General features: G+C 31.6%; 1 protein-coding gene and 1 long non-coding RNA gene across 2 annotated transcripts; one reads left to right on the plus strand and one right to left on the minus strand.

The window, feature by feature from the left end:
- On the minus strand, positions 1 to 12,396 carry LOC119673324 (mpv17-like protein). Its single transcript, XM_038084587.1, has 4 exons — positions 12,185 to 12,396; positions 11,989 to 12,083; positions 325 to 437; positions 1 to 269 (listed from the first exon to the last, which is right to left on the minus strand). Exons 1-4 carry the CDS (start codon positions 12,311 to 12,313, stop codon positions 64 to 66), a joined length of 543 nt encoding a protein of 180 aa, XP_037940515.1. The 5' UTR covers positions 12,314 to 12,396; the 3' UTR covers positions 1 to 63.
- Positions 12,397 to 15,239: 2,843 nt separating this feature from the next.
- Positions 15,240 to 16,150, plus strand: LOC119672364. Its single transcript, XR_005251890.1, has 3 exons — positions 15,240 to 15,744; positions 15,802 to 16,017; positions 16,071 to 16,150. It is a non-coding gene; the product is annotated as an uncharacterized LOC119672364 (long non-coding RNA).
- The last annotated feature ends 678 nt before the right edge of the window (positions 16,151 to 16,828 follow it).

A 16,828-nucleotide genomic window follows, 5' to 3' on the forward strand; every position in this document is an offset into this window, starting at 1 on the left:
AATTTGATAATATATAAAAGTTTTAACTTATTAGTTTAACATATAACATATTCTCAGTCCAACTTATTTTTGCCGTTTAGCCCAACATAAAATATTAACCCACAAAAATCCGCAAATTCCCATATATAGTACTCTGTATTTTGGCATAATGAACATAAAATTAATGGATTGTGCTGGCAACCAAAACATACAAGACTTATAAAATGTGGAAATAAACTTCGTCTGCACATCCAAAAATATATTTTCCGAGTTCTCCATTATTGACATACCTGTAAAATAAAAGTTCATTTGATGATTAATTAATAACATTTATATTCATAATACCCGTAAAAAACAACATAATTAAATAAGGCGATAATACGAACTGATCAAGAATAAGTTTCTTTGTAATAACAGCAGGTGCTGTGCCTGGAATATAACTATCCAACCATTTATACCTACAGAAAATAATTATAAGTTAAAAAAATTATAATAGTAGTAGTAGTAAGTAAGTTCTTTTATTTGCGATTATTAAATTGTAACATATTTACAGCAGTTTTAACATTTGACTTATTTTATATTTTAATAATGTATAACATAAGAACTACAGATTATTTAAGACAATAACTATTAAGTCTATAACTATTAAGTTTAAACGCGATTCGAACATAATGCAAAAATATGTAATAATAAACAATATAATGCTATAAAGACAAAAAAAAAGATTCAGCCAATTCAGAAAAACAATAAAAGGATATGAGTATAAAATAAATAATATAATTAAATGATTACAGTATATGTTCATTTAATAAAATAATTATATAATAATAGTGAAATTAAAATGTTTAAATTATGATAACTCATGTGACCGAAAAACTTAAAAATCTAAAAATACTTTATAGCAGAGACATATGACATATTAGTTTTAAGCAACTCTAAGTGAGTTCATGTACATCTAATCATTCATCAATCTGAAAACATCAGAATTGCCCGCCATAATCCTCAGTAATACGTCTGTACTTGCAAACTTCCTTAAAACGGCTACTAGTTTACGCACGCTGCACGTTAGTGAATCATAGCATTTAGATGGATAATCTGGGTTTTGCCCAGTGGACCATTAAATTCACACAGGATAGGGCAGCGTCTTCTTGTTCATACATATGCAAGGGTGCAGTTCAGTATTAGTTTGTTTGTCGTATGGAAATAGTGTCAGCCTTATCGTTTGTCTTGCCTTGATATTAAAATTGATATCGTTCCGCGGCCGTCAGAAACTTGTTTGAATAACTTCGATTGTGCTGCGTACACAAATCGATCTGACGGTTGCTACGAACATTTTATATTTCGTGCTATGACACACATTTCTTCTACTAAAAAGTTGATTCCACGTACCATTTAGTGCCACTTTTGAGTCGGAAAGTTTTTGTGGAGTGTGATTTGCAAAATTCATGTTTGACGTCATTAATACTCCTAAATATTTGAATTCGTTTACTACTTCTAGTTCTACCCCATCTGTTGTCTTCCACACTCATTACTTTTCATCTATCGCAGTTAATTTGTAGGCCCCATGTTTGACAATACTGTTGCAGTGCGTTTATCATCTTCTGGAGTGTTTGGGCATCTTCTGCAAGTAAGACAAACTCCACCAGGCAAAACACACGATATGTCATCTACATACAGCGCAAAAAGTAGTGGACTTAGAAGACAACCTTGTTTGACACCACTATTTGACTCAAACCATTCCGATAGATATTTACTATCCCAAAACGCAGTTCCGTTTTTGATATATAAGCTTTGAATTACACTTAACATTTTTGTTGAGATGCCAATATTACTTAGTTTCAGAAAGAGGCTACGCCTATCAATGGTGTCAAAAGCCGCCTTGAAACCTACTAAAAACATATATAATTTGCGTTTACTTTGGAGGAACTCCTTTACAATTGAGGTCAGCACAAAAATACTGTCTACGGTAGAGTATAATTTCCTAAAACCTGCCTGATAATCGCTCAGTAAGTGATATGTTTCTATCCAGTTAGTTAGTCGGGTAAGAAGAATAGAGGTGAATATTTTTGTGATCACATTAAGAAAAGAGATACCTCTGTAATTAGATGGGTCGCCGACATCGCCTTTTTTAAATATGGGAAATATAATGTTTTGAAGCTATCAGGAACGTTCTCTGATTTAAAGATACTATTATAGGCAGTTGTCAAATAATTTACGAATTTCGTTGACGAATTTTTTAGAAATTCTGCCGGTACTCTGTCCACACCTGGTGCTTTCCTGTGTTTACTTCGCTTTATCGCGGCCATTACTTCTATGGTGCTTATTTCATGATGCAGTCCTTGTACTGTAGAGTAGGGCAACGCGAAATTATGTTGTACTGCCGACACTTCTTCATATAGTAATCCTTTGTAATAGCTAGCCAGTATACTAATATCCACCTTAATAGGTTTGTATGATTTGGATCCATTTAGCGTTCTGACTAGAGCCCAAAAGTCTTTACTGTCCGTAACTTCATTTACAACTACCTCTAGTTGCATAAAGTATTCCTGGTGTTTCCGTTTACATATCTCTTTGAAAGCTTTATTTGCTGCATGATAATTTATTTTGGAGATATCTAATGATGTTTTTCTCATCAGCGTTAGAAATTTCATAGATTTGTTACGGGCTTCCCCACATTCACTATCAAACCATGGTTAGCGACATATTGTGCTGGTAGGTTTCTGCATAAAATCAGCTGCTTTGGTAATGCACAGCAGCAGATCATCAGTTTGTATTTGCTCAACAGCGCTTGCTTATTTATCAGTGATCCTGTCCAGCTTCTCCCTGTATCTTGTCGCGTGTTGTTCTCTCCATCGTAGCTTGGGTAAGAGTTGCATTTCCTCCACATATTGAATATTTTGCATGTTGATGTTGATGCATAGAGGCATGTGATCGGAGAAGGATTCATTTTGAACAAGGAAATCAGTTACATAGTGGTGCCATTTGCCATTTATCAAGCAGTAATCGATGGTTGATGCAGCTTGAGCTTTATAATAAGTGTTGCTGCCTTCTGTGTCGCTTCGTGTTCTTCCATTCAGTACTGTTAAATTAAAAGACTCACATAGCTCAATGAGTTTTTTGCCGTTTGGATCTAATGTTTTGTCATTTGCACTTCCAGGAGTATTTGCATATCCAGCAGCTGTATATATACTTTCCGTTAACGCTTGGCTGCTACCTATGCGGGCATTTAGATCTCCTACGATCATCACGTTTACTGATTTCAATTGAATAAAGGTGTCGTACAACTCTTCGTAATCTGCAGCCCATTTTCACAGTTGAGATATGTCGGAATGATTATAACATCTTCGTTTCTTATCTTCATTTCAACTACCACCGTATTCAAAATCTTTATGAAAGTGCATCTTAATGATTTATTTAGTTGTTTTTTAATTCGGTAAAGTGTACAACCACTCGCCCGTCCTCTGTCGGAAGTTATAATCGCTGGCACGCCGTACAATAAATGATCTGAAAAATACGGTTCGTATCTCTCCAGGTTGGCCTCTGCAAACGTTTCAAAGAGAAAGAAAATGTCAAAGGAATTGACATAATTAAAGAAATGCTTATATATTAACTTATTTGTTATGCCTGCAATATTATATGAAAGTAGTTTTAACTCTAAGTCTATTACTTGGGTGTGGTCAGTGGTTGCTTGTTCATTTTGATTTGTGCAAGCTGTTTTATTTTTGACTAGTTTTTTGGATTTATTTTATTGTGCAGTTCTATATAGTTGGTACATATATTTTTTACCTTGGTACCGGATAGTAATTGTAAAGCAGCACCCGCATCATCATTACCGTTCATTAGTTTATTATTTCTGTTCCACCTAAACCATTTGTTTCCTACCCGTAATTTATCATCTCTAACGGTAACGCGATGTTTCGAGCTCACTTGCAGTATTTGCTTTTTTAACTCCAGCATAATTCTTTTATTCTGCTGTTTTTCGAGTACCGTTCCACAAATATTGCTGTCCCTGCTAGCTTCCCAGCACTTTTCAGTACTTCTACTGCGTTTTCTTCTGTTTCCATCTCTATTAGAACGGTCATTTTATCGTCTTTTTCTGACATTTTTTTATTATCTTTTATTTTTGTTGATGGCGAAACTTGGAGAACATCAGTGCATAGTTTTTGTACTTGTTCACCTAATGCTTTGTTCGCCAGTAGACATTTGAAAATTAAATTTTTCTTTTTGCTTGCGTTTCAAGCATAGAAATCCTTTTACTATCTAGAGCCCTATATGCTTTGAGATTTTCAACTTCTTTTTTTAGATTTTCGTTTCCTTGCCTTAGCGTCATGACATCCTCAGAGAGGTAGGCAATTTTTTCTAAAACTTCTTTGTTACCATCCTTAATTATATCTTTTAGTTGGTTCACACTCAGATCGCCTACTTTAACAGTATAATTAGAGCAACTCGGTCCATCTTCAGGCGAGGTTTCTGCTAACATCCTTTTAGCCGACGGATTATATGATGTCTTCACGTTTTTTGATGGCATACGATGCATGCTTGTTAATTGATAAATTTTATTATTTATTAACTAATTTGTAAATTACCTTAAAACTATGCTATGTTTTTGTTTTGCCAAATAGATTTACGATTATCCCTTAGTTCGAAATATATGGTTTGTGTACCAACTATCTTAAATTTGTTTTGTTTATTCTATGTTATTTTACATGCATTACATAAACTATATAAATCATATTTTTTACAAATAAATGTTTATTAGTTGTCTCTGTCAACAGTTTGCTTAGCTATTTTTGACTTATTTATACACTTAATTATAGGACTGTCTCTATCAGATTTTTATTACGTTATTAAAAAACAAAAAAAATCACTCCTATTTGGCTACTAATATATGATCCACAAGAGAGCGCCTTGTTTATTTTATTTAAAAAAAAGAAAAAACGTGCGCAAATTGGATGCTTTAAGTTATGAAAACTATTATTTGATTTAATCACTTTATGCATTTGAAATCATACCGCAACTTATTGTTCTACCTTTACTTCCGTTTACTCGTTTTTTCTTTTAGTTTCCGACGCTGTAAGTTTGATACTTTTTACTTTTTTTTCACTTAAATAGGAGCGACTTCAAAACATGTCCGACTCGGTATACTTGTATTGCATGATACATCAAAAACAAATTATAATATATTACTTAAAAATTATAGTCCGTTCAATAAATAATAAATAATTTGAATTTTTAAAATATATTTAAATGCATGATATACTTCTAACTATACTGTACTATATACAACCCCTGAAAATGTGTGGAAAAACTAGTAATATGAGTGATATTGCTTATATCTGCATTGTCAAATTATTACAGTATTTTCATTTTCTAACACAAACAAGTGCTCTAATTTTGATTATGGGTATTCCCCGAATTCTTTTCTGTTTTGAGCAAAAATATATTTTCATCGTCAAATAACCTTGATTTAGTTAGTCAAGACCGACTAAAAATGTCAACAAAGCATAAGAAATCATCGAAAATCAGATTAGGTATACATACAGCAGAAAGTAGAGATTTAAAAAAAAATTGATGACGGTATTCGTGCAATACGATTGGCTTTGGATTATGGTGTATCTAAGGTAGCCATCTCAAAAATAAAAACAAAATGATATTTTGGAGGCAGTGGCGAACACATGAAAATACATACAAGAAAACACTCCATAAACTGGAGTGATCTTGAGGTAAACTTGTATAAATGGTTCTTGAACCAACGACAGCAGTGACTGTTATGCAGTGATTGATCCAATTTTTAAATCAAGAGTTAAGCTCGAATTCGGTATACTGCATCCTGGAAAAAAAAATGTAATGCAAATGATGGATGGCTGGCAAATTTTAAGTAATTTGTCATCTCAAAATTTGTGGGTAAATCCTTTCAAGCGATACGTAAGGGATTTGAAAACCCATTGGAGTACGCTCATTCGAACAAGTGGTGAATAAGTTCACAGATATTCTTCAACTGGTTTCATCATTCATTTATAAAACAAGTAAACTTATTTTTTTGGTTTCATTTTTCAATGATTACTTATGACATAAAAATTTTTGCAGATTCGCAAATTTTCTGTTGAAAATAATTTTCAACTGCACTGCACATAAGCCAATTGACATGCTAAAGTATGATGATCGTATGTAAAACATTGTGGCAATACTTCTTCCACCTATCGTAACAGTAGTTTTACAACCCATAGATCAAAATACAATAAGTTTGGGCATGTTAGAATATCAAACTAAATTGTTATACAACATTGTCGCACATAAAGAAGTTCCGGTTGAAAATATTTTGAAGGCACATTCAATTTGATACGCTGTTTTGGTACCTAAATCAGCGTGGGATGAATTGCTATTAGCAGTTTTTATAAAAGCGTTAAATAATTTAAAAAAGTGGGATGATGATCAATACGATAGTGAAGACGACATTCCGTTGCTAAAATTGATTTAATTAAACAGTGTTTACGACGATACACTTCGAGAAGTTCAATTGTAAATATCGAAGGTTGTGATAATACATACTGACATCAGCATTGACGATATTGAAAATTGAAGGAAGGATCAAATTAAGGAAGATAACGAGCATTTCGAACTGTCTGATCATGAAAACAATGGATCAGTTATCGAGCAAGATATTCAATAACACAAAACACAAAAGAAAAAAAATAAACAACTCTCGACTGCTTCTTCAAACCTACCAGTACAAATTAAATTTAAATTTCCCTTAAGTAATGATGAAAGCAAAGTCATTGAAATAAATTTAGCGAGCTATTTCCACAAAAAATGTATGTTTATTATTATTTCTTTTTGTTGAATTTTGGAACCCGCTTAGAAAAGTTATTTGTTCGATAAATTTAATTACTCTTGCGACATTTCCGTTAACTTTTTCGAGATTCTGCTGCATTTTGTTTTAATCAAGCTAACTAAAAGAAGATGGTTTGAATCGAAATTTATATGAAATAAATAATATGTTGTAACGACCTTTCCGGCCCCTACCGCGGCCGGGGTAAACCAGGGTTCAGTACAAGAACTCAACAACAAAGAACTAGAAAGTGACAAGAAAACTATAGGTCTAAGAATTTTCCTTGTAAACGAAGATGAGAGACGCAGTAATGTAATTTAATTTTTTTCTAATTTTTCTTTTATTTATAACTACAAATTTCCAAAAATACAAATTTTCAATTACGATCAATAAAATATATATAAGAAATTAATTAACAAAACAATTTTTCCGCGTATCAATTTTTTTTTATATTTCCCCTCGCAACTATTCACTTATTTTTGTGATAATGAAAACAACGAAGGAAAAAAAAACAAATCACACTCACCGCAGTTGTAGTGATGACGTCACCGCTCCTCTGCTGTATCTTGGATATGTTTTAAATGAATAAAAAACAGAAAAAAACCCAAACAAAGTTGAATCTCTATATCATGACTGTTTAAGTCTCTACACTTTGTGATCGCAGAATTTGTCGAACAATGCGTATGAAATTTTTGATCAAAATAAAATTATTTGGATCATGTCTTAATGCTTCAATTATGGCGATAATGAGACAACTATATACAGCTATCTAGACATTAGACTTTTTTTGTAGCAAATTTAGTATACAAAAAATAGTCATGCAGGCAAATGAAATCACAGAACTTCCTAAATTCAATCGGCTGATATCAGCTAATTTCTTGTGAATTGTTTATTTTTAATAAATCTATAACTTTTGGGAAGACAGTTTTTATCTAAAATTAAATATGTCGGAGATATAAGCAATTAAATTTGAATTTAATTTTATGGGTATTTTCCAATCTTCGGACTCCTGGAGCGCCATTTTCACTTATCCAATTGAACTAAAATTTTACACAGATTATTTATTTAGTGAAATGAACCAATCTGGGTAGGTGCCGTTAACCGATTTAAAAAAAACAATTGCCCACATACCTTAATGGCACCCTAATATATATGTATATATATGTAACAGGGTGACATGACTGTAATCATGACAGTTGCTATCTGTCACAGAGGAGAAACGCAGCAGTTGTTGACAGTGGTTTGAAGGAGTCAGTCGTGTGCGGTCGGACGTGGTATTGAACGTATTATATTGATAGTGAACATATTATCATTTTTTCAATTTCATAACATTTTATAACCTTTTTTGCATAATAACTGCACTAATAAATAATATTTCTTACATTTGGGGGCTCGTCCAAAGCCGAAAAGTGCAGCAAAAAAAATGGTGCACCGCAAAAATGCAAACGCGGGTTATGCAGAACGAAGCCTCAGAAGAGCAGAACATAACAAAAAGTGAAAATAATGAATATGTGCATGTTAGTGAAATTGAACGAAGTGAGATAAACGGAGGTATAAGTATTGAAAGTTTCGCAAAAATAGTGCCAGAATTTGATGGAGTTAACATGCCGATTCAGCAATGGATAAATAATTTTGATGAAAATGCCGAAGCATACTAACTAAGCGCAAAGCAATAAGATGAGAGGAACGGCGAAGCTATTCTTGGAAACTGTAACAGTGGTGAATTACGAAGCATTATGTGAGGCGCTAATACAAGAGTTTGATATAAAATTAAGTAGTGCAGAAGTACATAAGCAGTTGGTCTTGTGCAAAAAGCAAAAAGATGAAAATTTTCACGAGTATATACTGCAAATGCGCAAAATAACACCAGCGAATAATGTTGAAGATGAGTCTGTTATAAAGTATATAGTAGATGGTGTCGAATTACGCGAGGATTTGAAATACCCATTATACAGTGCGCCAACGTTCAAAGAATTAAAAAACCGATTCGAGTTAATGCAAACAATGAACAAAACCAGGCATAACCAAAGTACGAGCGAACAGAGACGTAGTCGTAATGAAGCAGAACAACGAAGTATAGAAGGCGACAGTAAACATTGCTTTAATTGTGGATCGACACAACATAAAAAAGCCGAATGCAAAGCCGAAACAAAATGTTTTAAGTGTAACGGCGTTGGGAATATAGCAAGAAATTGTACGAGTGCAAGACAAAGTGTACAGAGAATAATAAATGAAAGTCGTCTAAATTAGATAAAAATTAATAAAGAAAGCACAATGTGTTTGGTGAATACTGGAGAAGACGTGTCGCTAATGACCGAAAGTATAGTAAAGGAAAAATTCCCGACACACAAAGTGCAAAATAGTTCAATTTAGCGTTATGGCTTGGGTAATGTCAGCACGGCAGTATTGGACGAAATTACAGCAGAAATGGAAGTTGATGAATTGACAACAAAACACAAATTTTTAATTGTAGCAGATGAAAAAACTAATACTAACGTAATTCTGAGATATGATTTTTTGAAGAAATTTAAAGTAGTTATAAGTGCTGGAAGCTATGCGTTCACAGATGCGTATGATAGTTCATATGGAGAGAATTACAATATTTATAATGTGGTTAGTACCGATACTGAGATCGACGTTGCGCCGAAGTATAAAGAAACTGTAATGCAATGTATCAACAATTATAAACCAGGGGACAACACAGCAGCCAGTCCAATTAAATTAAGAATTGTATTAAATTGCAATAATATAGTATTCCGTGAAAGACTCAGTCGATTAGCAGTACCAGAACAGGAATTCGTACGAAATCAAGTAAATGAGTGACTAAAGCAAGGTGTTGTACGAAACTCGTGCTCCGATGTGGCAAGCAAAGTACTACTAGCAAAGAAAAAAGATGGTAGCTTCAGATTGTGCGTAGATTTTCGAAAATTGAATACGTTGGTACTGAGAGATAGGTCTTCGTTACCGATAATCGAGGATGTTCTTGAAAATATACAGGCGGCCAAATATTTTACAATGATGGATCTAAAAAATGATTTCTTTCATGTGGAAATCGAAGAACACAGCAAAAAATACACAGCGTTTGTGACAAAAGAAGAGCTGTACGAGTTTAGTAAAGCGCCATTTGGTTTTTGTAATTTACCGGCGGAATTTAGTCGCTATGTCAGTTACATACTTCAGCAGCAAGTAAACGAAGGAATTATGAAGGAATACGTAGATGATATTGCACAGCAGAGCAATGTGTGAGAAACAAGTATTAGAGCCAGCACAAGAGTTTGGGCTTGAAATAAACTTGGCAAAATGTCAGTTTTTGAAGACTAGAATAAACTTTCTGGAACATGAAGTAGAGGATGAAAAAATATACCCTGGAAAGGAGAACGTTGAAGCTGTTAAAAACTTTCCATTACCAAAAAATATACGAGGGGTCCAAGCGTTTATGGGTCTGACGGGATATTTCAGAAAATTCGTTCAAAATTACGCACTGTTAGCCAGGCCGTTAACTAAATTATTGAAGCAAAACACTGAGTTTCAAGTAGAAGAAAAACAAATGCTAGTAGTTGAAAGTCTGAAGTCGGCGCTAATAGAAGAACCAGTGTTAAAAATATTTAAGCAGAACGCAAAAACACAACTACACATCGATGCATCCAAATATGGTTTTGGAGCAACACTTATGCAGCAGCACGACAATAACTGATATCCTGTTTGTTATTGGAGTAAAAAAACGTCACCACAGGAAGAAAAATTGCATAGTTATTTTTTAGAGGTAAAAGCAGCGTACCTGGCGGCAAAGAAGTTAAGACACTATCTTATGGGCATTCAGTTTGATTTAGTAACTGATTGCGCGGCTTTTAAGCAGACGAACGCCAAGAAAGATATACCCAGAGAGGTGGTGCAATGGCTAATGTTCCTATAGGATTTTACGTATAATATTGAACACAGACCAGATATACTTCTAGACGAACTAGTATTGAAATTTCAAGATGAACGCAACGAACTTAGAGAAGACGCCAAAATGCAGATGCAAAAAGCGCAGGAAGCATACTAAAGAAATTTTGACAAAAAACAAAAAACGCACCATGATTACCAGTTGGCTGATTTAGTAGGAATTCGAATTACGCAATTCACAACAAATAAAAAATTGGAAAACAAGTACATAGGGCTATATAAATTATCAAATTAAAGCGAAATGGACGATATGACGTTAAGAAAGCAGCAAAATTCTAGGGTCCGCTAAAAACGTCAACCAGCGCCGATAACATGAAGCTATGGCAGTATATGGGCACGAACGACAGTGAGGAAGAGGAGGAGAAAGAAACATCTGAGACAGATGACGTGCAGGATGGCCGAGTGTAACAGGGTGGCATCATTGCAATCATGACAGTTGCTGTCTGTCACAAAAGAGCAACGCAGCAGTTTTTGACAGTGGTTTGAAGCAGTCAGTAGTGTGCGGTCGGTCGTGGTATTGAACGTATTATATTGATAGTGAACATATTATCATTTTTTGAATTTCATAACATTTTATAATCTTTTTTGCATAATAACTGCACTAATAAATAACATTTCTTACATATATATATATTGTATGTAATCATTATTATTTTAATACAAAGCTAACAGTTATTTGTGCGTTTTAAAATCAAAAGCAGAGTGTAAAACATATTTGTGCGTGGAAAAATAAAAGGCACGTGATAATTATTTCTGAAAAATATAATATAAAGCAAATTTAATTATTTGTTTTTTTTTTTGAGTTTTATTTGAAATTCCGAATTACAATTATAATTATAAGGTGACTTTTATTTTTTAATGATAATTGTTATGGTCTCTGCTCTTAAGAGAGCCAACTATTATCCAATACATAAATGATTGTGGAATTGACATGTTGGATTTTGTATTTTATATTGCTTATACTTAAAAGTAGAAAAAATATGAAAAATATAATAATTGATGATTTAAAATGTGTCTGTTATGAAAAATTTTTATTTATACCAATAACTTGACTTGCGTGAAAGCCTGACTATTCCTATATATTAGTAACTTATATGCTGTCTTACAAGTTATATGTAGAAATAAAAAATGCCAATAATGTACAAAATAATGAAAACAATTATATAACTAAAATTTATAGTAAAAAATATAAATGTAAAACAAGGTGAAAAACAAATATTTAAAAAAAAACAAACCACAAAATTAGTGACGGAGCATACATGGTAGTTCCCATTACTGCATACCGACATACGGTTGTATAATCAATGTCTGAATTCTCTTTAAAGGCAGGCTGTGCAGAAAAACGACTTCATTAAATTGTTTATTATTTCATACAATAATTTTCTTTTAATTTTTTATTTTTATTATGTAACGGTTTTGATATTATTTTACCCTTATCTTTTTAGAAAGAAATTGTTGCGAGTATTCTGCTCCTGCATAAAGTGATCCGTATATAATACTATTTGTTAAAAATGGACGCTTTTTTAATGCACCACGAACACTAGCTAAAATTTGATTCATGTTTGTTAAATTTTACGAGTATTAAAAACTCAAGTAACTCCTTTTCACTAATTATTAATATTCTGTAAAAATATTAAAAACGTTTCTCACAAAGTACGAAAATGATTAAACATTTATTGAAAATAATTTTACTAAACGATAACAATTGTACAATATTTGTTCTTACGTGAAAAATAATTGTACAAAATTTCAATAAAATACGTCAATGCTAGCAAGCAATATAAATATTTGTGCACATAAAGACGTATTTAATTGAAAAATGCTCTCATAACTATTTTAATGAGAAATTTGTGTATTTACTGGAAACAAGACTTAAATATACGGCAATTGAATAGAGCTATTAAGCAATTGGCGTACACAATTTAATATGGATGATATGAAGAGTACCAGAAATCTGTGTCATAAATTTAATAATATGAAAATTTTAGTTTGAAAACATTTTATTAGTTTTAAATTAAAGTTCTTTAAAAGCCACAACTATACAATAGATGATTCTCTGAATTTTAATTTTTATATATTCAATTTTACTTTAAATAATACTTAATTTTTAAATTCAACCAAAATATTACGTACATCAGTACTTCAAATCGGGAACTTAATTATAATTTATAGAATACAGAAGAAAAATGCATAAGAAAAATGGAATTGATCGGTTTAGATATAAATCGCATATAAATTGGCGATTGGGAAACATATTTTTCTTTTTAATGTATTTATTTCTTATTCAAAATGTAGGTATCCATTATACAAACAATATTCATGCTGAAACTGATATCGACCTTTTTAGATTTGGATATAGTTGTATTACAAACTGTTCATTTTGATTCATCTTATCTTATGCTAAACGAAACTGTCATCCAAAGCATCATATGTATACGTTTGGATTTGCATCTTTATTACAAAAAAGATTTTTTTTCATCATATTTTCTTTAGAAATATCTCATTTTTTGCCTAGTAGATATATTTAAATATAAATGTTTGATTCTAGACATTGAAAATCCACAAGTAACTGTTAAGAAATTATTGTATGAAGAAAAATAAACTGTATAACACAAGATATATCATAAAGTTTCTGAAAGCACCATTACGGGTGTATTTTTTTAATAAGTAAAATTAGAAACTGCTAGTTTAAGAGGGCTAACGCCTTTGGCAAATAGTTTACAGCCAAAAATTTCCAAAGACGAGATTTATATTTCCTATAGGGAAATTTTCCGTAGAACTCAAAAATCACAACGATTTTTTTTCTGTGTACCGTTTTCAAGTTATTTGCAAAAAACCGTTATTGTATGAAGTCACAAAAGCATATAGTCCCATAACTTTTTTTCTGAAGTTACCTCAGTAGTGCGTTATATATCAAATTAAAGGTGAAACTTGTACAAACATTTTAACGTTAATGTAACTTATTTAGTTTTGCTGCTATAGCTAAAAATGTACAAACGAAAATAATTTTTTAAGCTTTTTTCAACTTTTTCGATTTTCAATGTGATGGGAATATTAAAAAAAATTCTTTTTTTGATTGATTGATATGTTTGCTTTAGTACAAATATTTCAAGTGGCTTAACATAAAAATCGAATAAATATTTCAGAAGTTATTCGCCATTTTCCAAGTTTGCCCAAAATAGTGGTTTTTATTAACAAAACAGAAAAATCATTTTTTCATATTTATTTTGTAAAATTTAGAGTGCAAACCAAAATTATGTTATGTAAAATTTCACAAATTTTATTTAAATGAAGTTACCTCAGTAGTGCGCTAGATATCAAATTAGAGGTGAAACTTGTAAAAACATTTAACATTTTTAAAAACATTTTAATTATTTTTTTTATACGCTTTTTTTAATTTTTTCGATTTTCAATGTGATGGGACTCCTACACAAACATTAAAAAAAAAATCTTTTTTCAAATATTTTTTTTCACTACTGAGGTAGAGTTATGGTGCTATATGCAGGGTGATGTTTTGAGAAAAGTCAAAATAACAGTTTTTTGCAAATAACTCGAAAACGATACACAGAAAAAAAAAATGGTTGTGATTTTCGAGTTCTACGGAAAATTTCCCTAGAAGAAATATAAATCTCGTCTTTGGAAAACAAAACTTTTAATTATTTGTTAACTAATATTATTACACTTTGTGTTTATATTTCAGTTATCTGATTAGAGGTGAATATGACCTAAGTAGTGGATTATGTAATATTTTTGGTGAAATCTTTCATTAATACGTCTGCAGTTTGTGGTTTGTTTTTGGTTCACAATTGTTCTACAATTTTAGGTTTTGATCACTAATGAACATTTTTTTACTATGAACTATGATATGTTTATATAAGTTTTCAACAGTTATTCTGAGATGCAGAAGTATTGTTAGTGATTCAAAGATTAAGTTTCATTTTTTAAGAGCTTAGTGGCTTCATAATTTAGGTGGATGCCATTTTCATTTGGAGCTGTCTTTGTATTCTACGTTCAGTCCCTGACTACAACTGAAAAACTTGTGTTACTTTTTGGTTAATATGTGTAGTAGTTTATAATTTTTGTTATCACCGTATTTTGAGATGATAGAAAAATTACTAAAACTTTAAATTTATATATACTAGGTCTGTTCCACGAGCTACACATAGTAACTTTGAATAACACTGTGTATACACAAGTGCGTTCCACGAACAAATTTGTGAGTAAATGAGAGCATCTGAGAGAGCGTAACATCCCTGTCGAAATTTGAAAATGTTACACAGACTTTACTTATGCATTTTATATGAAGTAAAATTTGTGTTTATGTGTAAATCAGCTGTTATGGTTTGAATTCAAATTTTTGTATTGTTTGTTTGCGCGGCATTTGTGAATATAAAAAATTCTGCATTTTTAATGGTAACAACTGTAATAAATAAATATTGAAATGGATAAAAACATAATAAATATTTTATTAAGTGATAGTGATTTAAGTAACACAACACAACCAGAATATAACGTAGTTAATACACTTCGAGATAGTGACTCTGACGATGATGTAGAATTGGTGTATTCGATATTACATAAAAAAAAAAGAAAACGTGTGTGTATAAAAAATTATATACAAGATGTTGTTTGCAAATATGACGACAAGGAATTCAAAACTCATTTCCGCATTTCGCGGAGCCTTTTTAATTCTTTGCCTATAAAATTTCAAAATAGTACCGACTTTATTGCACTGCGAGTAAGTGAGCTGAACATTTCTTCAGAAGCTCACGTTGCTGTTTTTTTATGGTTTGCTGGTCACGAAGCATGTTGTTTTAGAGATTTATCAGATCGCTTTAATCTCTCTTTATCGTCAGTAAACCGAGTTATAAGAAGGATAATAACTTTCTTTAGCAACATGTGTCCGGATATAATTGCATGGCCTAGCACATCAAAAAAGGAAGAAGCAAGTACATTTTTCCAAAGCTTATGCAATTTTCCATAAGTTATAGGTAAGGATTTATGTGCATATTAACGCTGCATATATATTAATACATGTTACTTTGCAGGTTGCCTAGATGGCACTCGTATAACTATTGATCCTCCTGGAGATCGTAAGGACGACTACATTGACAGAAAAGGAAATATTTCATTATGCTTGCAAGCCATCTGTGATGAAAACAGAAAATTTATTAGCATATTTGTCGGACATCCAGGCTCCTGTCATGACAGTTGGGTCTTACAAAACTCTCCTATTTATATGCGACTACCATCGAAGTGTGGAGGTAAGTTCTTTGGAAAAAGAAATGAGATTTATTAAAACCTCTTACGTTTACAGAATACTATCTACTGGCTGATTCCGCATACCCCTGTACACAACACATCATTACGCCATATAAAGACAACGGGCGTCTTACTCGTGCACTAAAAGAATATTCAATACCCTGTACACAACACATCATTACGCCATATAAAGACAACGGGCGTCTTACTCGTGCACAAAAGAATTTCAATAGAAAATTGGGGTCAGGTCGAAACTAATAGAAAATGCATTTGGTATTTTAAAACAACGTATTAGACAGCTGTACTACTGTAAATTAAAAGGAGTTGAAAAACCGTGTCACTTTATAAGAGCATGTTGCGTTTTGCACAATCTTGCAAATGAAAACGACTTAGAATTCACATTTTCAGAACAATCTGAGGAAGATAATGATGTCAACAACCACATCCCTTTTAGATCAAGTATCGTTAGAGATTCGATTTGGAATGAATTACAAACAGAAAATAACTTGGATTAAAGTGTTTATTTGTATATTGCTTATTTTTCATTAATTAATTTTATTAATATTGCAATAAAGAACTTAATTCTAATTAACATATTAACATCACATTTTATAAATATATACTTAATTCTATCTTAGCTTTAAAATTACATTATTTAAATAAATTTTTAATTCTAACTAAACATAAAGACTATAATATTAAAAGTAAATATGTTTTTAACATAATGTGTCCTAATAATAATAATATGTAATATATTAAAATAAGTTTAAAAATAAATAAATATAATATATTAATTATTTTATTATTAATGTG

The sequence above is a fragment of the Teleopsis dalmanni genome, chromosome 1 (genome assembly GCF_002237135.1).
Source record: "Teleopsis dalmanni isolate 2A chromosome 1, ASM223713v2, whole genome shotgun sequence".
In the NCBI taxonomy this organism is placed as follows: domain Eukaryota; kingdom Metazoa; phylum Arthropoda; class Insecta; order Diptera; family Diopsidae; genus Teleopsis; species Teleopsis dalmanni.

Bases quoted from the DNA above. Each gene is read 5' to 3' on its own strand.
- LOC119673324 (XM_038084587.1), bottom strand. From the start codon at position 12,313: ATGAATCAAATTTTAGCTAGTGTTCGTGGTGCATTAAAAAAGCGTCCA. The intron at 438-11,988 runs GTTTGTTTTTTT...TATTTTCTGTAG, and splicing joins GCTCCGTCACTAATTTTGTG to GTATAAATGGTTGGATAGTT. The intron at 270-324 runs GTATTATGAATA...TTTATTTTACAG, and splicing joins AATTATGTTGTTTTTTACGG to GTATGTCAATAATGGAGAAC.